Source organism: Triturus cristatus, chromosome 10 (genome assembly GCF_964204655.1).
Source record: "Triturus cristatus chromosome 10, aTriCri1.1, whole genome shotgun sequence".
Lineage (NCBI taxonomy): Eukaryota > Metazoa > Chordata > Amphibia > Caudata > Salamandridae > Triturus > Triturus cristatus.
In genome coordinates this window covers 874318859-874343531 of record NC_140593.1, presented here as the reverse complement: position 1 = coordinate 874343531, position 24673 = coordinate 874318859, and the positions used below count along the sequence as shown (strand labels likewise).

Below are 24673 nucleotides of genomic sequence, written 5' to 3'. Positions count from 1 at the left end.
CCAGTGTTCTAGTAGAATACTTGCTCTTGACCTATGGTATTTCTATCCTATTACCCCCAGCGGCACACACCTTGCCCAGCCACCTAGGTGAGAAAGGGTTTATAGAGGCCAACAGGGTCCACCTAGATTGGACTTTAATTTTCCTCTTTACAATCATTGAGTGGCTTGGAAGAGGTGGATTGACTGGCTAACAACAACATAGGTTTTGTTTGTAGAAATACAAACGGGTATGGCAGTACTACCAGGGCGGGGAAAGTATCCTGTTGTCGCTCATTAAGGGGTTCCTTAGGAACGGGTGGTGTGCGGTTAAATACCGTTACCTTTCCACACCCTGTGTCCTGCATCGTTTTACATTCTCCTCCGATAGATCCTGATTTTCTTGAGAGCACATATGGTAGTAACTATCCCATCCCCTTGCCCGCTGATCCAGTGGTAGCCCCTTATGTTAGTGAGGCTAGACTGGATAAGGCTAATCTTATGTGCTTGGATCGTTGCTATGGGGGGCCAGAGTGCCCAGTCCCTTGCAAGACCGGAAATTATACTGCCCCTTTGGTTCTACCCTTGGATCCTTTGCCTGTTGCTAGTGACCATCATTTTTTCTCCTTGGTCTCTTGGAATATAGCCGGCCTTAGGAGTAAAACTTTTATAAATGAGTGGTCTACATGGGTGGACAAATTCGATGTCCTGGTTTTTCAGGAAACGTGGGCAGTGGACCCGGTTCACTTTCCTGGTTTTACTAACTTTTATAAAGTAGCCACCAGAGGGTCAAAGGGCAGACCCTCAGGTGGTCTTAGTATCTGGATTAAGCAAACCCTTAAGTGTCGACCATCCGAACTGTCTGTAGACAGCCCTGATCTCTTAATAGTACTGCTGCACCTCCATGATGGTTCTGACTTTATGATTATCAACATTTATAATAGAGGTCAACCAGGAGGGCGCGGTACAAATACCTTTTTACTGCTAGATGGCTTCTTGGAAACTGTTAACCCTAGTATTAATATAATAATTGCGGGGGATTTGAACTGTTGTTTCGAGCCCTTTAACATTCCCGGGGATTCACTTACGATGGAAGTGGATGTTCTTTGGAACATCCCTCTTCTTGATCTTCCACCCATCAAGAAATGGACTGAATCAGCCATCCAGTGGATGAGTCTGTGCATGGGGCACGGCTTCAGGGCGGCAAATGGACGGACTGTCTCTGACAAAATGGGTAGTGACACCTTTGTTGAGGGTCTTCGACACAGTAGAATCGATTATGCTCTCATCAAAGTGGAGTTCTGGTCTTCCCTTACAGACATGGTGATCCCAGTTCGCACTGAGAGCGACCATAACCCTCTCGTCCTAAGTTTCTCGTTCTGTGCTGATCATCATAGTAATGAACCAACCATGATAGCTACCGCAGACGCCCTCCTTACAAATAATCTACGGCGAGTGCGTTGGGATAGGGTAGTAATGGACCCTGGAGCACTAGTTGAAATCAGCACACAAGTTAAGGGTGCTTTGGAAGCACTGAACTCCCTTCCATCTCAAGAAGCCGTTAGCTGGGCGACTACTCAAATTCATGAAACTTTATTTCTGGGCTTAAAAACTTTTTTTTCCAAACCCAGGAAACTATCTCAACCTAAGCGTAATCACTGGTACAACAAACACTGCAGAGATACTTATGATAAACTGAAATTTGCTATAAAATCTAAAAATATGGCCAACATTAGGATAGCGCGGTGTAATTACCGTAAGGCTAAAACCATGGCTAAACAAGAATGGGACAATGACCATTGGCAAGATCTTTTAGTTGCCAGTAAACTCAAAAATGTTACCAAGTTCTGGCACATTGTGAAGTGGGGTAATTCCCCGAATTTGTTGATTCCATCTAACCATGTCCTCCCAGAGCTATGGGTGGAACATTATGAGTCCCAGTTCTCTGGTATTGATTTGAAGGCTGAGCCATTACCTTTAATCTCTCGGGATATGTCGTCTATCAAAATTTTTTTGTTTGACTGCAGTGAAGTTGAGATGGCTTTAAGTAGGATATCTAGTGGAAAAGCCCCGGGCATTGGTTGTATCCCTGCAGATCTTTTCAAGTCTGATCAGAGTAATTGGGTACCATACATTGCCTTTTTGGCTACTGCCACAGTTAAGAGGGCGCCTATTCCCGAATCATGGAAAGGTGCCGAGATATTGCCCATCCATAAGAAGGGTGATCGCTCGAGCCCAGGGAATTATCGCCCGATTAGTCTAATTGACTCGATCCAAAAAATCATTTCCAGGATGATTCTGGCAAGAATTCAGTTATGGATTGAGCAAGAGGACATTTTATCGCCCCTACAGGCCGGGTTCAGATCTCGTATCAGCACTATTGATCAGGCTCTTAGTTTCCAACTGATCGTTTGGAAAACGGTCTACTTAGGAGGCGGTACATTATATGCCACCTTTGTGGACCTTAGATCAGCTTTTGATCTAGTTCCTAGGACTAAATTATGGGAATTTTTAGATGGCTTAGGGATGCCTGCTGATCTCCTGAATATTGTGATTAGGATGCACGAAGATAATTTTGCACAAGTCAGATGGGGGAACCAAGGGCAGGTCACAGACAGATTTAAAGTATCACGGGGTGTCAGGCAAGGGTGCGTCCTAGCGCCAACTCTTTTTCTGCTATTTATAAACAGGGTTGTGCAGTATTTTTCTACCATCTCTACAGACGCCCCTTCTCTGGGTGGTAATAAGCTCCCGCTACTTATGTTCGCCGACGACACCCTTTTATTGTCTCAGACACAGATGGGGTTAGAGGCGGCCCTGAACAAGTTTGACACCTTCTGTCATGATCATGACCTGCAAGTAAATATCTCTAAAACCAAGTATTTGGTTTTTAATAAAGGAAGACGTGTGGCTGGTCATGTCACGATGAATAATGAAAAATTAGAACTCACAAACGTTATGACCTACCTGGGGATTGTCCTTGAAAGTAAACTGAGTTGGAAGCCCCAAATTGATATTCTATCTCTTAAGCTTGCCCAGCTTTCAGGGTGTCTGGTAAAAGAACAGCGATTGTCACAGACCAAAAGGATAGGTCCAGCAATAAAGATCTATAACTCCAGGATCACTTCAGCGATCCGTTACGGCGCGGAACTCTGGGGTTTTGCAGACCTACCCTCTTTGGTCAAAGTGCAAAATAAATTTCTGAAGAACCTTACGGGCCTCCCCAGGTCAAGTCCCATCAAACCTTTATTATTGGACCTTGGTTGTCGCTCAATTGACGACATTGCCCGGTACAAACCATTGGCCTTGTGGAGAAGACTGTGGACTAACCCGGAATTGGCCCTTTATGCTAAGGCTTTCTTGGATGTTCGTTCTATCCTGGGCTCTGGGAATATAGCTTGGTTCAAGCAAGTCAGACTGCTTTTAGAATCTATGGGCCTGGGTAATTTGTGGTCTGACCCTGCAGGCAATCCCTTCCCTCCAAAAAAAGTGTTTAAAAGTTTATATTGGTCCCAGTTAAATCAGAAACAGTGCAATCAAACCCTGGCTACGTCTTTGACTGGCAAGTTTCTTGAGTGTAAGACCGATCCACTACTTGAAGATTACTGGGACATCATTAGTAGACCCAGCGACAGGAAACTTTACCACCAGCTTAGGGTAGGCTCTCTTCCCACTAGATCGTTCACCAAAAACTGGAAGGGGGAGATGACCGACTCCTGCCGTTGGTGTGCTGACTGTAGGGAATCGATTGGTCGTATATTCTTTGAATGCCCGGTCTATGCGTACCCCGGACGAGATGGCTTATACCCATTTGTCGTAACATGGGCACCAGGGTGGGGCTTGTGGCACTAAGAATTTTAAGATATGATACCAGCGAATCTATTGTAATTGCTGTGGCCAAATTCCTAGGATGGGTTTGGATTATTAGGAATAGGATTTAATAGGTAAATCCTTGTTGTGTTTTTATCTGTTTTATTTTGTTTTTATTACTGTAATGATTTTATATTCTTTGTATTTCATTGGAATCTTTTATTGTACTGTCTTTTATGATGAATTTTAATCGAATTAAAGACGAATTGAATTGAATTGATATATATATATATATATATATTTTTTTTTTTTTTTTTTTTGCACACAATTGTCCTGCACGGAAGGAGCACCTTACCAGCTGGTGCACACGTCGAGATCAGGACACGATCCCGGTATTTTATCAAACACAAATGAAAAATAACGCGGCACTCCTCTCGACGATTAAGATGTTAGTTTAATCTCAGATAGTAACCCTCCCTACGCGTTTCGAACCGTAGTTCCTGGTCACGGTAGATTGTTACATTGGTCCTTTTTCCATTTCTTAGCTTTATACAATTGCTGCAAGGTGCCATTATTATTGCATTATGGGTATTGTAGTTAAACAAATGCAAAATGTACGGAATTAACATCATTCCTTTCAAAATAATGGTACTTTTCACAAAACAGATATTGTTGATTAAATACCTTCGTGAGTATATACAACATTGATTGCTAAGTGCAAAGCGCCTGAGAGCAATTAAACACAGGGTTGCTTGTTTGTATGCAGACTATGCTTCATATTAAGCAAACAGGCACTTAGCCATCATTTTTTTGCTTAATATGAAGCATAGTCTGCATACAAACAAGCAACCCTGTGTTTAATTGCTCTCAGGCGCTTTGCACTTAGCAATCAATGTTGTATATACTCACGAAGGTATTTAATCAACAATATCTGTTTTGTGAAAAGTACCATTATTTTGAAAGGAATGATGTTAATTCCGTACATTTTGCATTTGTTTAACTACAATACCCATAATGCAATAATAATGGCACCTTGCAGCAATTGTATAAAGCTAAGAAATGGAAAAAGGACCAATGTAACAATCTACCGTGACCAGGAACTACGGTTCGAAACACGTAGGGAGGGTTACTATCTGAGATTAAACTAACATCTTAATCGTCGAGAGGAGTGCCGCGTTATTTTTCATTTGTGTTTGATATATATATATATATATATTACCTACTGGCGGTCGCCAGTAGGTAGTTATAGTTAGGACCACGTTTCCATAGGAAAACCTCAACATTCTATTTTGAATAACTTTGGCGCCGGTCGACGAATCCTCGCGAATTTCTCAAAATAGGTGGGGCGCTACGCTCCGCTCCTACCCTGAAAGTCTCGGGGGGATTCGTCAAGCGGGGGCTGAGATAAAAGGGGGGTCCCAAAACGCGTTTTTCCCATGCATTTTTCCATAGGACCTTTAGAACGAGCTACAGCCCGAACGGCTGAACAGAATTACTAGAAATTTGGCAGAGAGGTAGTCCCTAGGTCAAGGAAGTGCCTTTTGTAGGTTTGGTGTAAATCTGTTCAGTAGATTCTGAGAAAATAGCCTTTAAATCAATATATATATCTGAGCCCGCTTACGGTACGCTTACCGTACGCTTACCGTACGCTTACCGTAAGCTTACGGTGGCGTGCGCGAGCGCGATTCTGATTGGCTCTTAGATCTTAGTAAACATTCGAATCGGCCGAAACCAGGAAGCGGCGGCCGCCATTTTGTCTCTCGCACTGAGTGTTGTTTATCAAACATGATGGCCAAAAACATGTTACGGGGCTGTTTTGACAACTCCCTCCCACATAGTCATGTTGAGGGAGTCCCCAAACATCCCCCAAGAGCAAAAACGGTTTTATTTTTTTTTCGGCAATTTCGCGGGGTACGCTTACCGTACGCTTACCGTATGCTTACCGTACGCTTACGGTAAAAAAATAAAAATAAAAAAAACACTATCCACACTTACCCCACCCCCTGTGCTTTTGGTGGCCGCAGGCCACCAAATGTGCAGGGCTTATTAATAGAGAAAAAAAACGTAATTTTGGCAACATGAAATTATAAAATCGAAATAAAAAAAACACTATCCACATTGACCTCACCCCCTGTGCTTTTGGTGGCCGAAGGCCACCAAATGTACAGGGCTTATTAAAGTTGATAAAAACCGTGCACGGAATGAACTGCGTTAAGTGGGCGCGCACGCCACAAATGGCGTAAAGTAACTTAGCATTTAAAAAACCGTACAAATTCACTGAAAAAACCATAGGTTTCACACACGTTATAGTTAGGAAATAGCATTTAAAAAACCTTGCTAATTCACTGAAAAAACCATAGGTTTCACACATGTTATAGTTAGCTGGACATTTTACTGATAAAAAACCAATGAAATTCCCCCGTTATAGTTACTGTAGGCAACTATAACTCACGCGACCGTAATCCTCTGCTGATGACATATGTGTCTTTATGAAAAAAAAATATTTGTAATATATGTATAGCTAAAATTTAATGGAAGAAGATATGGGCAAATAAGTGTCTAAATACAGTATTAGCATCAGCAGAGGATTGCGGTCGCGTGAGTTATAGTTGCCTACAGTAACTATAACGGGGGAATTTCATTGGTTTTTTATCAGTAAAATGTCCAGCTAACTATAACATGTGTGAAACCTATGGTTTTTTCAGTGAATATATATATATATGTTTCCAAAAAGGTCATTGCGAAATCACCGCTCTCCTCCCTTTCAACGCCGGTGCCAGCAGCAGTCGCAACTCCGCTAGAAATGTCTTTAAACAGGATAAGATCTGAGAATTCCCAGGAAATAATCCAGCGGCACACCAAAGGACAACACAATAAGTTTTTATTGTGCTAAACTAACAGAACTACGCGTTTCGTACCGTGTCTTTGTACCCGTACATAGACAGGACTATCCCAATTGGAATAACGTTATTGTATCCATGAGAAATATCTTGACTCGTATTTATTTATTTACCTTCAAGTGGAATTGTGTTTCAATGAATTAATTTCATGACTAACAGCATTTATTTTTCGTTATGTAAGCAAAACTATCGTTGATATTATGATGATTTTTGTTCAAACCTAATCATGCGAAAAAATGTTTTTTCTTTGTCTATTAACCATGACCTGTATTTCTAGGGGAATTCGGGCACAGGTCACTAACTTGACAAAGGCTTCGCCGAAACGCGTAGTTCTGTTCGTTTAGCACAATAAAAACTTATTGTGTTGTCCTTTGGTGTGCCGCTGGATTATTTCCTGGGAATTCTCAGATCTTATCCTGTTTAAAGACATATATATATATAATCAAATCAATAGAGAAATACCATGAAGTGGGTAGGATACAGCACGGGTTACGAATTATGCTTGCCCCCAGTTTCGATAGCCCGAACCCGCTTCTTCTAAAAGAATGGGCAGAGAGTAATTTAGAGGCGTCTATGCGTTTGGTATGCTTACTTATCAAATATGCCCGCATTGATCGCAACGCAAATCTAAAAGAAATAGAACGCTTGAATTCTGAACTAACAAAAGTTCGCAGTACATCTACCAATGACACCATTGACAAAGGCATCGACGAAATGAAAACTCGCCTCCACAAACAAGAGACCATCATTAAAAACAGAAAGGCTTTCAAATTTGCGCGCGACAAAAGAGACTACGAACTGGGACAAGTGTTCACGTTCGCGCGCAAATATGATTATCTGAGAAAATCCAGAAACAGCGGCAAGGAATCCAACGACAAAGTATTACAGGCTACAACATCAAATACAAATGCCTCCACGTCTGACCTCAGCTCTCACGTGAGTGATTCAGATTCAAATTTCAGTGGTGATTCCTCCAGTACCAACAGAGAAGATTTAGGTCATCTAACCTATGCTGAGGAAATTGATTTTTTAGCAGAGGACTGGAAAAAATCACTGAGATCTCGGAACACCACTGCACAACCAAACAGAAAAGAAATCAACGCAGAAGAGAGAGGCGCAAATGCACCAAGAGGCAGAGGAAGGGGGCAGCAGAGAAAGAGATGGCAACAACGCTAACATCAGCTGATCGTACCATCATCAATCTAACGGATGTTGAGCTTAGTAATGCAGAAAAACAATTACTAGCTCTAGGTCTCAGTTTCTGTCCAGAAAGTAATTTCAATTACAGCGAAACAAGAGTCGATGTTTTCAAATTTATTCGTAAACTTAAACTAACTAAATATTATACTATCAAAAAACAAGTCAACACAAACGATGCCAAAATAATCAAAGAAAAAGAAAAAGAAAAAGTAAAAAACGTTTCAGTCATCAAGCAACAAACTATAAGTGCTCCCAAATCATTGCTAAGTCAAGAGCTATCTAGTTCAGCTACTAATCAATGTGAGAACCTCGTGGCCGGTGATCTACAAGTGATGAAAACTCTCTACTCACTGAGTGACAACACTGATGACTATGATAGTGAAAGCATTAACACACAAGAACTGACAGACATAGAAGGTATCAACATCTCCCTTCCTGGTCAAAGTCCCTTCAAACCCACCTCCACATTTGTTCCTATTATGCCCCGGGACGCGGTTGAACTTTTTCACGATAGGATCATTGAAGAATTAAAGAAAATCCATGTTACTCGAAACAAGCAGAATAAAAAGGGATTTTACTCCAAACATCAACCACGTACTTATTTCCAATTGATGAAAAAACTCAGCACCAATCATGAGATCATCATTAACAACAGGGACAAAGGTGGCAATATAGTACTGTGGGGTAAGAAGGAATAGAAAGTTGAAGCCTATCGACACCTAAATGATGAAGAATGTTACCGTAGAACCAACACAACTGAGTTCAACAAAATCAGTAAAAACTATAAAGACGATCTCATGATGTGGAGAAGAGACAATTTGATCAGCAAGGACGAATTTAATTTTCTTCACAATTCATATCCTGTTCTTCCAACAATTTACTTCATACCCAAAGTTCATAAAGGTATTAATCCGGTACAGGGTAGACCAATCATTTCTGCTAACAAAAGCATTTTTGAAAACACCTCTCGTTATATCGATTACTATTTACAGGATTTTGTAACTCAACTACCAACATATCTACGTGACAGCAAAGACTTCTTGTGCAAACTCAACAATCAGATTTGGTCCTCAGAATATTGTTTCATAACGCTGGACATTTCTTCACTCTACACCAGTATCCGGCACACCGACGGAATTCAAGCTATTGAAATTTTTCTCAACAAAAGACCCATTGAATTTTATTCCCACAATAAGATGTTGATTTCTATGATCCGCTGGTGTTTGTTTAACAACGTGTTTACTTTCGATGGTACATTATTTCAACAACTGCAGGGAGTTGCGATGGGGGCATGCTTCTCCCCCAGCTACGCGTGTTTACACGTGGGCTGGTGGGAGGAGCATGTCCTACAGCAAGAGCACAGGGCTTTGTGGAGCAAACATGTCATCAGGTGGTGGCGTTATATCGACGACATTTTTGTCATTTGGCATGGTACGCATGAGGAAGCTGAGGATTTTGTCAACAAAATCAACATGAACACCATCAATCTACACTTCACAGCCAACATAGACAATTCAGTCTGCAATTTTCTTGATATTCAACTGTACATTGAGAACGACCACATAGAGACATGTCTGTATCGTAAACCTTCAGCAGGCAATAGTATTTTACATGCCAAAAGCTTCCATCCAGCCCACACCATTACCAATCTACCCTACGGCGAATATCTACGCATACGCCGAGCTTGTAGCAACTCCAATGAGTTGATTCGCCATCAAGATGAGGCTACACAGAGGTTCTTAGAGAGAGGATACAATCCTCACAAACTTAAATCAGCTAGAGACAAGGCCAACAGCACAGACAGATTGTCATTACTAAGTAACACTGCACATTCATTGAATACAATTACATCAAATCCTATAGATGATTCCCAGTGCAATCAAGTGTCATGTAGGCTCATTACCACATACAGCAGACAGGCCAAACAAATTAAGACCATCATCAATAAGCAATGGCCTATTGTTTTGACAGATTCTACTCTCAAACAGGTACTCCCTATTAGGCCTGCCATTACTTTCGGGAAAGCCTACTCCATGCACAATGTCTTAGTGAGATCTAGTCCTGAATTAACATCCAAAGGCAGTTGGTTATCTCCCAAATCAGGATTTTACAGGTGCAGTTCCTGCCGCGCCTGCAAATTCGGGATAAAACACCAATAGCTATACCACTGCCTTTTCGACGGAAAGTTACCCCATTAAAGGGCACTACTCCTGCAGAACGGAATATGCAGTCTACATGTTAGAATGCACTTGCGGACTGAAATACATCGGCAGCACCAAGTTACCGGTGCATGCTCGCATTCTCCAGCATTTGCGAGCTATTGTCAATTCAGATCCCGCATATCCAGTGGCCAGACACTTCAAAATGGTGCATGCCAACAATCTCAATTGTCTCAAGTATTGCGTTCTAGATTCTGTACCCAGCCAGAAAAGAGGAGGCAATCGCGAAAAGCGATTGCGACAATTGGAGTCTCGCTATATCATCGAGCTTGACACCAGATGCCCCCATGGTCTCAATACTGGCGAAGACATGCACCATTTTCTGTAATTAATACCTGGCCAGTGCATGCGGTAAGGGAATCAGTCAGTGGCTATGCCATCATATTCTATGCCCCATAACCTATATCTTGGATTTACAATTATTGGTTTATTCCATCCTTATGCCAATGGTCATTCCGTTACCAACAAACACCCTAACAACACCCCACGACACTCGGGTGTTGATCTGTAACTGTGCAATCCTTAGTAATGATACTGTCCTGGTCACGTGACCCTATCAGATCTGTACATTGGTTTGTAGTTCTACTTGATGAACAACATATTTTGGGTCGTGTTTTAAGGGGGATCCCTTTTGTCAGGTATCAGCCTTGGGTATCTATACCTAAAATTCTGATTTAGTACTCTTTAATCCCTCTCCATTTTGGAGTCGGTGATTTTTGGCTGACATTCTGAACACAACATTTTAATCACTAGCACTTTACACACAATTTTATTTGCACCTTAGCACTGAGCACTTAAATCATTATGGCATACAAATCGTATCACTCACTTGTATATATCTCCAAACATGGATTCAACCACCTCTATTAACTGTTCTTGGGATGTTATCCCATTTGATCATTCCAAGTGTATCATTTTACGTGTACACAGCAGCCAATTGATTTTGCAAATCTGTGGAGTCACAAAACCTGTTCACAATAGGGTATTTGTACCCAGTATTAATAACTTCCAGTTATTTACATCACATTGCATTTCCTTTTGCTGTTTATATATTATGCATTATGTTCAATCTTGGAAGTCCTTGTGACCAACAGTTTAACCATTCAAAAAAATATTCTTTTGGCTTTACATAGACAGATCGGATTTATGTGTACAGCGTACATTGTTGATTATGTGATTGGTAAACTTATCAAATGTGTTTAGCAAATTTTCAGGTAATTTCAGCTTAAGTTAATAATGTTACAGGAGTGTTTTTCATGATTCAGCTAGGGATTTGAGATTTAGTCGTGAATATAATGAATTAACACGCAATAGTATTTTTTCTATTTCCGTAGCAATGCCTTTGGATTGTTTTCAGGTGCTTATTGGTGATTTCACTTTAAATGCACTGTTATGCACGTAACGCGGTCATGTGAGCAAGGGCCGAGTGGCTCGAAACGCGTCATGGACTAGGCACGTAATTTATTTCTAATAAATACTATTTTCAAGCACTGGCGATTGAAGTTGTCCGTTCCTATCGTTGTGCGTGACTGCAAATTTGGGAAGTTTCTTTGATATATATATATATATATATATATATATATATATATATATCGTTAAAAGCTCCTCAAACCGAGGACCTATATCAAACAAAGGTCCACAACATGGCCCACCAAAATGTCACAATAATAAAAACTTCCACAATTGGTCGAGACATGTTGTGGGTCACTATTGCATACAAGCTGTCTGGCATATAAAAAAGAGGACATTAAGAGTGATTAAAAAAAGTAATAACCCAATAGAAAATTCAGTCATTTTACATTTTCATCATCAGTCTTCTGATGGTCCACGTCTTACTGAGAAACTTAGCAACTGCACAGGCTATCAATAAACTTGCATCGGATTTTAAAATGTGCAGTGCTTCTAGGTGCCAAGGTGCTTGCAAAGGGGAGCTAGTTATTTGGATCTTGGGGGCCAATACAGTGGGCAAGCAAAACATATATGTGGACTACTGACTCAACAGTTAGGGGACAACCAGGACAAAACTGAGTAGAGGTAGAAGACTTTCTCCTAGAGGCTGTAAGGGAATTCACGGGGGTGGGGCCAAATCTGAATTGCATATACAGTTTCCAATCCTGCGGGACAGTTATAGCCTCCACGTATTGCTCAAGTTCGCTTGACAATTTAATTGGTAGATTAGTGGAGATTGCGCCACCCAGTTCCAGTATTATTTCTTGATTAAGTCCCTGCTAGGGAATGACGCAAGGTCCCTAGCATTCCAGAATCCCCCCAACCCTATTGCAGTGAGCAAAGATTTCAATTTGTGGAACCATTCAATTTGCTTGAACCCATTGAGCGCAATGATTTAGCATAGGGCATCAGCATATGGAAGTAACTCTGTAGTAGTCCTATGGCGGAGTCAGAACAGAAGGGAACGTAGTTTGGCCTTCTCGATGATGAAAGTTCTGCCCATGTCCAACCTGAGTGGGTAAAGGGGAGTGCTCTGTGGAAGGCAAACGAGAGCTCTCAGAAATGTATTTTCCGTGGTCAAGAGCCCATCCATATTTTGAAACCTCCACAGTTCTGCGCCATATAGTGCTGACCTCATTGCCGTACAGTCATAGATGTGAAGTGGAGCTGCTACTGGTCTGGTAGAGGAGGTCCTGTGCTCTTTGGTCATTGCCCCAGTAATCTGTCTGTGTTGTAGAGTCCGCTTCACTATATGAGGCTTCCATGACTGGTCATCGGAAAGGGTGATTCACAGGTACTCAAAGGTCTTCACTCTATCCAGGGGTACCCCACCCAATGTAAGCTTACCGCTGAGTGTTTTGTGGGGGATCAACATTAAAAGTTTTCTTTTTGTGGTGTTGATGTCCAAACCTCACATGGTGCAGAAGGCCTCAAAGTGATCCAGTAACAACTGAAGCCCTCTAGGCATTTTGGACATTAGCAGCGTGTCATTGGCAAAAAACAGTGTTACCACTTTTGTTCCCCCCTGAGACGGGGTGTCAGCAGGTATATCAGAGAGGCACTGGACGACGCCATTAATAAAAAGTGAGAAGAGTGTGGGGGCAAGTACACAGCCCTGTCGGACCCCATTATTAACTTTGATTGGATTGGGTAACTGTCCTTGGTTGCCCAAGCGGACCCTTTCATAGTTGGCCTCATGGAGGTGGATAACTAGCGATAGAACCTCAGAAGGGAGGCCCATCTCTTTCGGGACACACCAAAGCTTATGTCATGAGACCAAATCAAAGGCAGACCTTAGATCCATGAAAGCAACATAGAGACTCCCCTGGCATATAGTCACTGTCTTCCATGTCAATAAAGGGAAGCGAAAGACCTGGTCGATGGTGCTAGCTTTTTTCCTGAACCCAGCTTGGAAGGGGGACAAGATGCTAAAGTTGTTAATCCAGACCTGGATTTTCATGAGGAGTGCCTGAGCGAACACCTTTTGTACACAGTCTATCTGACTGATGTGCCTGTAAATGGAAGGTGACAATCGGTCACCCTTCTTGTAGACTGGACTCACCTCAGCTCCCTTCCAAGAAGGTGAGGTGGAATTGGGGCACCCGCTGTGATACCATTCGCTAGTGCCAGAATGCAAGATGTCCAATTCACATCATCGCTAATAAAAACATCACCGGGATTGCCATCAGTTCCAGCAATCTTGGCCCTAACGATGGAATTAATACTGGCCCTGATTTCAGCACCCTTGAAGAAATCACTAGTGGTTAGTTGAGCATATTCGAGGGTACAGGCTACAGTATCTGGGTTTTGAGGTTCGGAATATAGTGTGGAGAAGTGATCATTCCGGGCTGCAATGGGAATGTTGCTAGTCGGTGGCTGGGGCCTGTTGGCATCCCCCCTGGTAACTAAAAGCCAAAATTGCTTGGAACCTCTCCTACTGCAGGCCTCCCTGATTAGTGCCCAGTGATTCTCCTCCCATTCCCTCTTTGCTCAGGCCTGAGCTACATTATATGCCCTTCTTGCTTCTCTCAATTCTGCCTCACAAACTCAGTTTCTCCCTATTTATACTTACACTCCTAGTTCATTCAGGACCGCAAAGGACCATACAGTAATACAGCTTGTCACCTTGCAGGAGGATCTGTTGTGAAAAGTTGGCAAATCATCCAAAGAAATGTTCTCCTTCGATCAGGGCAAAATTGATTCAAAAACTATAAACCTAAACAGGGTACCCCTTAAAGAGGAGGTGCTATTACACTAACTATCCTCTGCTATGAAACATTTGTTTGAGCCAAACCCCAATAATCGAAATGTTCTCCTTGGATCAGGGCAAAATTGATCCAAAAACTATAAACCTAAACAGGGTACCCCTTAAAGAGGAGGTGCTCTTACACTAACCATCCTCTGCTATGAAACATTTGTTTGAACCAAACCCTAATAATCATCTAAACCCCAATATTCTGAACACCCCTATTCTTACCCAATTAATTGGGCTCCAAAACCATTATTAGATCTAGGGGTTAAAGACTACGTAATCATAAGAAAAAACATCTCAGCAGAGTAAAACTGAATAAATTAGAAAACATTAATCACAGAGTTCTAGATCAAAAATAAGGCAAACATTGATTTATTACAGAAAGTTTAGTAAATGCATGGAAATGCCATAGAGGCTCAATTACAGAAATGCAGGATAAGAAAACTTAGCCCAAATTAGACAAATCTAGGAAAGCCCACACAGTCAGGCTCATAAAGAGTATTGATAGCATCCCCATAAAACAAGCATTGGCATAGCCAATAGGTCTCGCCTTTGGGACCTTATAAGTGATTAGCCATGCAACAGTTGATGTTGTTGCACCAAGGATATTGTGCTGGATAACTAAACACTTATAAAGTCCCAAAGGCGAGACCTATTGGCTATGCCAATGCTTGTTATATCTTGTGTTGGCACTGTGAATATGTGTTGTGACTGCATTATGGTGTACATGACCATTGCTCAGATCTCGAGTGTTTTATCAGCTGCATTCCTGTTTTACACAATTCCTTGTCAAGCTGTTAGGCTTGTGTGCTCAACTACGGAGACTGTTGTCATGTTGAGATGTGCGTGTTTTAAAAAAATATAGTTTGACTTTCAAATTCCTTCCTGTTTCGAGGGTGCCTTAAGAACTCTCTTTAGTTTATGGCTCTTGCGTGAACGAGGAGGATGGCTTTCAAACAACAAAGCGATGTGTTTCCTTTGTATGTGTGTATGTCACTGGGAGTTCTAGTGACACTGTGTCCTTGACGCCTTTAGGCCACACTGCTTGCATTCCGGGTTATGCACGGAGAGCTCGCGGACTAACGTGTCCTTACGTGACTTCTCTGCCGTTCTGCACGCGGCCACGTGAGTCACGCGTCACGCGTCTAGCGTGGGTCTGGGTAGTAGAATGCGGTCTGTCTCTTTCCTTGTTTGTTTGGTGGGTAGGGGCCTTCTGCAAAATGCGCGCACGTGTTTTTGCGCAATTGGCGTTTTTTTCTGGGGATTTTATGCATTGCCAATGTAAACAAGGAAGTTAACCGCGGGGCCAAAAGTGATCGCGGGGAAAAATGCTACCCACCGGCCACAGCTTGCAGTGCATGTGCGCGAGTGGTGCACGCGCAGCAGTAATCACGCCATATGGCGCCTCTGCTCAAGCGCGCGCCCGCGCACATTCACTGCAAGCTGTGGCCGGCGGTAGCATTTTTTGAAGCCCTTACTTAAAGTCTCGCCAGATCAGCGCAAGCGCTGGGTCAGGCGAGACCTAAAAAATATAGTACAACTGTACAAAGTCTCAGAAGAAAAATGAAGTCACCCAGCAGTGGCAAAATATAACAATGGTAATGCACCCATGGAAAATAAAAATGAACAAGCCCTTCAATACTAAGGCCTAAAACCTTTTATATACAAATCACATTATCTGTTAATAGATTCTGCAAATTAAGCATGGTATGATCATGGCTAAAGTCGCATTGGCAAATAAGAAACAGCAACACAATATTTTAAAACTATGTATTTAACAGTAACCCATTTCATAAGGTATGAAAAATCTTCCACCTACTCTCAGCAACTGCACTCTGGAGAAGATCAGCATAAAATGAAACATTTCTCAAACACTTACTCATAGAAATAACACCAAAGCATCTTCAGAGGAACATGCAGCGGATGTACTTAAATATGATAATTTGGGTACACGATGGAAGCTTCAATGACAATACACACATCCTAATACAATAGTTCAAGTTTCTAATCATTGACATAATTTACTTGGTGTTCCAAGGAATGAAGAGGAGAGATGGTTTGCAGCAGGGCACTGATTGGGTGGGGGAATGAGCAGGAGCGAGATGAGCAGAACACCCAATGTGAGATCCATATTAAAATAAATGGCATCTAGTATGAAAATGTGACAGAACCATTTACAGTATTTTATTTAATTTCTGCATGACTCAGTAAACTTGTTTCAAGTGCAACATTTTTAATTCAACAGTTACAAATCTATACATTGTTAAAGCCTTCAAACTTCAGAAATCATTTTCACCCTACATTACACGTTTGCACATTTAAAAAAATACTTCTACAGGGAAGCATTAATGAGCTGTAAACAGAATCCTATTTTCAGTAATAAAGAGGTCAGAAGAAAGAATTCAGACCCAATTGCTTATCTAGTAGTAATGCCATGTTGAGAATCGAACAAACATGCCTATTGAACTGCTCTAGTGTTTTCATGCAGTGACACATATCAGAAACCAGATGAGTCCAGGCAGTGCTACTCCCTACAATGCTTTTGTACCTTGTTGTACCTTTACCACACATTTTTTAGCACAGATATTTTTTCCAGGTGCATGACTTTACAACGCATGCCTTTACCGTGCATTTAAGGTAATTTGGAGTGTGGGGGGGTCTCCTCTCACAAATTCATTGTTTGTATATATAAAAACAATGTGTGGTAATGGCATGCGTTGTAAAAGCATATGCGTAGTAAAAAATGCCTGAAAAAGGCAAGTGATGTATTTACCTGTGTTGTACCGTCATACAACCCGCAACTGCAGCATTTAAGAGATGTCACAGTGTTCTGTTTACTTGTTTTTACAAAAGGAACTGCATTCTGAAAGGGACAGAAAAAGACTGGTTTATAAATATCCATTGAAGTTGAGTGCAATTGTCAGAGGTTTTTACAGTAGCTTAACGGCCAGAGCTGCCAACTTTGGAACTGTACAGCTAAGTTCCCTGTATCTGCTCAATATCCCGTGATGCTGCGCAAATCGCCTAATCTCCCTGTGCCAAAAGAATGAATCTTGCCTTGTGTAATGTAATTTGGTGTTCATGTGGATATTCCAGTGTCCTTGGGAGAAGTTTGTGCTATATAAAACTGAAATAAATAAAAACTATTAAGAGAAAATAATGTGCCATCTTTTATATTATTTTGGTTCATTTGGAGTTAAGAAAGTTATTATTCCCAAGGAGTTTGTGAATGATTTTATGACTTCAGCCCTGGTGGTTCTCAGAGAAAATACAATTTCTTACATTTGCTTTCCAAATTGTGAATGGACAGTTGCGGAAATTTTGTAAAGTGAAATTATTCAAAATATTCAACTGAAAAGACTTAAATAAAGGTAATGAGCACATTTTCTGGTAAAATATTCTCTAAGCACAGAATAGAAATATCAAAAACCATTGTAATTTGAATGCATCTGTCCTTTGTTTATTTTTTAGTCCAGCACATTTAAGTTACAGAGAACACAGACAGTCCAGAATTCCCAAGTCATATATGAGGTATGGAAAGAACAGTTTAAGTATATCAAACTGCCATTAATAACACTCAGCATTAATCCCCACATGTTTTGTCAGGTGCAGATTCTATCCTCTACCAGAAGGGTTAACGTCTACTGAGATCCATCAGCTGTATTTTTCTATCCCTTCTCCAATTCCCCCACAGTCTGGTCTTTGAGTTTTCTTTAGTAAGCTGAGGCTCTGTTTTAGGGTGGACAAGTTCAACATTTAATCTCAGCAGATAACATCCCTGCAGGACTGGCCTCATTACAGTTAGATGACAAAGTTCAAGATCCATTTGACTGGGATGTTTCTAAGACTTAGCCCATGTGAGGGGCTTTCTAGGAGTCACCTATTATCATCACACTTTTGTAGTGTTATATGGGACCATTGTTGCTCTGTTAACTACGTTTACTTCCAGGCTTCCAAGATGCAGCCCGAGCCGGTCAAATAGACAGTGGAATGTCAAGAAGCCTTTGAGAACCTGAAGAAGGTGCTGATTGAAGGACCTGTACTTCATCCTCCTGACTACAATAGGCCTTTCACAGTAACAATCCATGTCTCTGACAAATGTTGGTCCTTCAAGAAGACATGGGCGGGAGCAGCTTATAGTTTTCGTCGGTCATCGACTCCTCTCCAGAAAGCAGAACTGGTCAAGAACCGGGAAGGAAATATAAACAATAATATGGGTGTTGAAGAATTCTGTCCCTACCTGTTTAGGACTTCGTTGACTGTCCAGAAGGACCATATGTATTTGCATAATTGTCATGAAGGTAGATAACCAGAAATTGCTAAGATGTTGCATCTCCTTACAAGGGCTGCGCAATGTGGAAAACAAGGTATGGCTTCGCCCATACTAATGTTGTAGGATGTTCTAGAACGTTTACTCCATCAGACAACAGCGATTTCATAGGCTCCCAAAGTCTGATTTAGAGAGGGCATCTGCAAGGTTTTATGTCGTTTGTACATTCCAAATGTGACACCGCATTCTTTATTTTAACCTTTCGGCCGACCCGTCTTCTTGGTGCAAGAGACCCTTGTTACGTATCTCCTGAGCAGTGCTGCATGTGATATTGCATGTTTCCAACTAACACAGTACTAGACTCTTTTCAGGTTTTGGGGACCACCAATCACCATGTCTAAATGTTTCATGTGAAATATCCTGGCCTTAGGTGTGAAGCCTCTAATATGAGGGAGTCTCTGAAAGGTAAGTGGTAAGGCAGAAGTTGCTGGTCCCCTTTACCAGCATGTGCTCCATTCTCCTCCTCTAGCTTCTCCACTTCCTCTGGAATAAACTGTAAAGCAATATGCCCTGCCTATCTTTCAGTATGCATTTCCAGGAAGGAGCTTTTATGCTTCAGCTGAAACTTCGAACCAGTTCCAGCACATCAACATCTGATCTGAAGAGAGCAACACTAAGATGATGACTGGCTGTAAACCTCCGAGAAAGGATTAGGCTGGAGTCCCATGCCTGCCTCCTCTCTTCCTAGAATACTGTGTGGTAAAGCAGCAGATGCCTCTCGAAAGGTTGCCGTGGTGGCGTGGCTACCTGAAAAGGGACTGCACTCTGCAAGATTTGGGTCCCCTAAAGGTTTGGAGTGAGCTGTGGATTGCATTAGACCCCTTTAAGGGTTATGGACAATTCTCTAAAACCGGGTCCAATCTGAACCTCACATGACAACATGTGAGGTTCAGATTGAGGGCCTTGTCATGCTGTTCGAAGGATGTGAGGATAATAATTTGACCTGAAGTTTCAAAGATAGAAGCTGAGATATTTTCATTTTGACTGTATCTATGGAAGGAAAGTGCACTATATGTTTAGGATCATAGAGGATGCGCTTGATCTTCTTTTGAACTGTACTCTTACCTCTTCCAATGTTGATTGTTACAATATTGCCCTGATGAAGTCCATGACTTACAGCTGTCAGGACGAAACACGTGTTGGCTTGGCTTGAAGGCATATTTTGGAAGATCTTGTATTGGAACAAGAGACAAATATATGAACAGCTTGAATTAAAAGAAGACTACAACACTGAATTGATACTTGGACTTTAATTTATGCTTTACTTCTGAGCCGTTTTGCTCGGTTACCATTTTGTAATTGCACCTGAGCAGCCTAGTCATTGAAATAATGAAGGCACAAGACCAGAATGTAACCCTGTGAGTGGCAGACCGTGAGGTGGCCCCTCACTCCTGCAATCGGATGGACTTTGCATCGAAGGCCATCATGTGAGAAGGACCATTACCAGGGTGAGCCTTTCACCCCAGGATCGAAGTCAACATGTGGCCAGGGAGAGGCGTCCCGTGAGAAGGACCATTGCCAGGATGAACTTGTCACCTTGGGGATCGAAGAAAACATGCGGCCCAGCGAGAGGCGTCCCGTAGAAGGCCCATTGCCAGGATGAGCCTGTCTCCCCGGAGATCGAAGTCAACATGTGGCCCAGCTAGAGATGTCCTGTGAGAAGGCCTATTACCAGGATGAACTTGTCTCCCCGGGATCGAAGTCAGCATGTGGCCCAGCTAGAGATGTCCTGTGAGAAGGCCTATTACCAGGATGAACTTGTCCCCCCGGGGATCGAAGTCAACATGTGGCCCAGCTAGAGATGTCCTGTGAGAAGGCCTATTACCAGGATGAGCCTGTCACCCCGGGGATCAAAGTCAACATGTGGCCATATGAAAGGCACGCCATAAGGTGGCCCACCACAGGTCTGAACCCTTGCCTCCCCCCAGATCTGATACCATGTGCGACCCAGAGAGCACTAACCCTGGGAGTGGCCCATCACACCAGATGCAACAAGATACAAAGCTAAAGCTGAGAAACGGCAACATCAGAGCCAACGGCCACCACCTGCACCTAGAATGCTGTCTCCGCTGACTGATTTGAGCAACGAATACTCAGGTGCGGCCAGCACAGGTAACAGAGGTGAGGCGGTGGAGGGGGAGTGGACAGACGACGGGATAGGGAAAGTAAAGTAAAAAAAAACACTTACCTTGCGCTTGTTGCATTGCCAAGTCAGCGATGCAGCGAGCGCAAGGTAAGTGTTTATTTATTTTTTATTTTACTTTCCCTATCCCGTTGTTTGTCCACTTGTCCCCCCAACCCACCCCACCGCCCCTCTGCCCCACTGCTGTTACCTGTGCCGGCCGAGCCTGACAATGATAAACCCAAAGAAGATTTTAAAACTGCTGCAAAGCACCAGAAACAGAAGGACACTAACCTGCACTTGTGTGTGGAGGGGTCTCCCTATAATTGAACACAGCCAGCAGCCCTGTGCGGCAGCAGCAATTCCTGGTGGCCTGGATTGTTTAGAAAGTTACCAGAATGTTCAACTAAACTATTTAATTGGCACATAAAAATGGAGAATCGGTATCAGTGCTGTCACAGCCCGCTATCGCTACTGAGGGCCCCCAACACTGATCTCCTCAGTTGACTTAACTGATGCCAGCTACCTAAACACCCTAAATTAATATGATGACAACATGAAACATTATTTCATTTTCCTGTTAAATAGAGAACATTTTGTCAATGTTCTCCATTTAACTGATGCCTCTGGCCGGGCTTAAATTAATTTGTTGGACCAGTTGTTTATATCATAAATGGCTGGCTATCATAAATTAACCAGTCAGTTAAGTCAGCAGAGCCTGGTGTTGTAGAAGCCCTGACACTAAACTTTCTAGCTACTTCCGTACTGGTGCCAGAATTAAGCCGCTGGTGTCCGGGTTGTCACAGGTGGGGTCCCACGTGGGCGGCAGACTAACTGACTTTTGTGATCCTCAACTCTCAGGGCCCAAGCTTCCGAAAACAGCAGAGACGAGATGGCCAGCCATGGAGCCCATGCGAGTCGAAGCAACGGGAGCCCCAGCGGACCTGGCCAGGACCCAGGCAACAGCCCAGATAGATTTAAAGCGACCAGCTGGAGGCGCAAGCGGTACTCTGGGCTCGCGGGGGATGTGTCAAACAGCAGCACTGCAATATAGGTGGAAGCATGGAAGCCACGTTACCACCCCCCGGGACAGCTCCAGAAACCACAGCCCTAATTCCAGTCAAACATCCACTCCTCCATGCCTCTCTCCCAGTTCCAGGTTGGCTTCCGCTTCACAGTGATCAAACATTATTCATGAACTGCAGCTACTGGCATCGCCACGTGCGGCAGCGAGATGAGTGTGTCACAAAACTTGCCCTGACCTCATGGCTCGGTAGTAAACATAGAACGGTAACTCTAAGTCACAGTTATGCATCAAGTATGCAGCGCCGCGGCAGGTGGTGTCGGGATGAATCCTAGTATAGTCGTTACATTGTAACAGAGTAGCAGCTATAGCTGCGGACTCTGAGCCAGCCCCTGGAAGCAGAGCGCAGGGCGCGCTGCCCCTCCTCCAGGTTTTCCTTTAATAAAAAAAGGAAAACTACGATAAACAGTAAGTGGGGAAAAAAACCAAATAAGGCTCAATGGCTCATGTTAGCATTCGCTCTCCGACAAGGGGTGCGCACCACAATGTCGCCTCTATTCTGCTTGCCTGAGCCACGGGAGGGGAGTGGGGAATCTACAAGTGGGATAGCATGAGGAGGGGAAAGGGGCTAAAGTAAAAAAAATAAATTAGTGAATAATAACCAGGTGGGCAAGTCAACAAATTACCAGGAAGGGAGAGGTGTAATAAGCAGTGGTGTAACGTGATCTGTAGCTGTGATGCCCAAACGAGGGGCCATCACATACTGTAAGAGGAAGAAGCATGAACACGGTGATGAGCAACAAAAATGAAATCGCCTGGGCGTCAACCAAGCACCCAAAGGAGAGACTTCGAAAAGCAACCCACTAATAAAAAGCCAGCATTTCTGACTGGCACTGCAAAGAACCAAATAGAATCGTTGGGCGTGGTTTAAGCCTCAAGAGGAGATTACATAATGTCTTGCAGACAGTGCATGTGCGTTGCCTATGCTCGACCTAAAATGAGTGCATAAACGGCCTATAGTTGTACGAGGCCGGGAGAGATGGGCTGATGGAAGGGCTGGTGTGGTTCTCTGCAGAAATTTATTTATGCTGACACCATGATATTTTGCTATCAGTGATGGCGATCGGTCTTGCTGTACCGTTTTCCTAGGATGAAGTTTTACTTGGTGTATTTTTTAATGTAGAATATTTTGTTGCAAGGTATAAAACATTGATTGTAGGATACATTTTTTCTGCATTGTATTATTTCTTGTATATCCAGTGACATGGAATATTGTATATTAGGGCTCTATTTAAGGTCTGGCTGATGCAGGATATCTGCCAAACAGAAGAGAATGTTTTTTCCACCATATTAATATTGCAGTGACGTCAACGCCTCTCTAAATACGGCGGATGGGACATCTGCCACTTTTGGCGGATGTCCCACTCCCCCAAACTCTAAATAAGGTCCTTGGTCTTCAGCATTTGTTTATTACTAGCGGGGCTGTGATCATTCATCGCTTTCTGCCCAGGTGATGCTTCCATATGTGCCTCTTTATATGTCACTGATTTTTTTCATAAGAAGCCTTCTTTCTCATACGGCAGAAGATATTTCTGTCAAAATGTATGCTGCTGGGCCTTCAGTCGCATTTTTTTCGACCACCATAATTTTCTGAATGCTCAATTTTATTGCACTGCATATTTCACTATATTGACTTTTCACCGTAATGTAATGTAAAAATAATTTATAGAGCGCACTGCAACTCATCGAGCATCCTGGCGCTAAAGAGGGAAAAAGACGGAACTGTTATTATAGTATGAGTAGGGTGATGTTAGATTCTAGGGAAAAGCCAGGTTTTAAGTTGTTTACGAAAAGATAAAAGATCGTGTCATCGTTTTGCGCCTACCATGTTCTTGGTGCTTATATACATAAGGCTGGTTGGGTAGAGGGGGTAGAGGGGGCAGGAGAGCAGTGACATAAGGGATAGAAGAAAGGGTTGAAAGAACAACATCACAATTTACAGACTGAACAGCAATCAAGAATAAAAAATGACACACCAACAACAAGACGAAAAAGCATGCGGGGTTTTTAACAATTCCGAGGAACTAGCCTAGATGAATAGCACCCCTGCTCTAATAAACCGTCACTGACGATTAACTACATAACATAACAACAAGCATAAATATAAAGCACATGAATTCACACAGGGAAAATAGATTTTAGCCCGGCTCTGTTTCTCACATCCCTATTTCCCTCGCAGGGAATAGTCTATATGGTCCACTTTAGTTCATGTTCTAAGGACACACATAGCAGTAAGTAAGTGCATATTTAGTCTTTATTTCAGAAGTTTCTCTTGATTTCAACATTACTCAAAGATTTCCATATAGATACATAACTTCCACAGCCAAGCCAACACGTGTTTCGCAGGTTGCTCGCTTCTTCAGGGCTTCTAATGATAAGCATCAAATTAGTCCTTCAATTTTTCAAATTTCTTTTAAGCACGACATGATCAACTGAAATATCCTCTGCTATCTCTTCTAGGCTGTAGACCTGGTCAATATCGTCTCGCAAACACATGTTGGTTTGGCTGTGGAAGTTATGTATCTATATGGAAATCTTTGAATAATGTTGAAATGAAGAGAAACTTCTGAAATAAAATATGAAGCATGTGTTCACGCAGAATGGGATCTTGGCACTGAATACCAGATGTTTATTGTTACCCATCTCATTTTATTGAGCTCAGAAGGATGAAAGACTAAGTGGACCCATCAGGATTCAAACCAGTGATCTTGAGGTCAAACCCAGACTCCTGCTTTGTAAGCATCAGTTCACTGACATGCATCAGTATGGTAGACCTTACATCTTAGAAAAAGCAATGTTTTAAAGCCCCAGTACTTTGCCAAGGCTCTGCA

The 24673-nt window shown here is 42.5% G+C and overlaps 1 protein-coding gene across 2 annotated transcripts in view; it reads left to right on the top strand.

Annotated features, from left to right (window-relative positions):
• Positions 1-24673, top strand: part of LOC146796149 (retinoic acid receptor responder protein 2-like) — a 177593-nt gene that overhangs the window by 20828 nt on the left and 132092 nt on the right. The window contains exon 2 of one of the 2 annotated variants that reach the window (XM_085628544.1): positions 17778-17837. The exons of the other annotated variant lie outside the window; for it this stretch is intronic. Coding sequence (XP_085484670.1) covers positions 17778-17837 — 60 coding nt within the window. The remainder of the gene's footprint in view (positions 1-17777; positions 17838-24673) is intronic. 2 annotated transcript variants of the gene reach the window in all.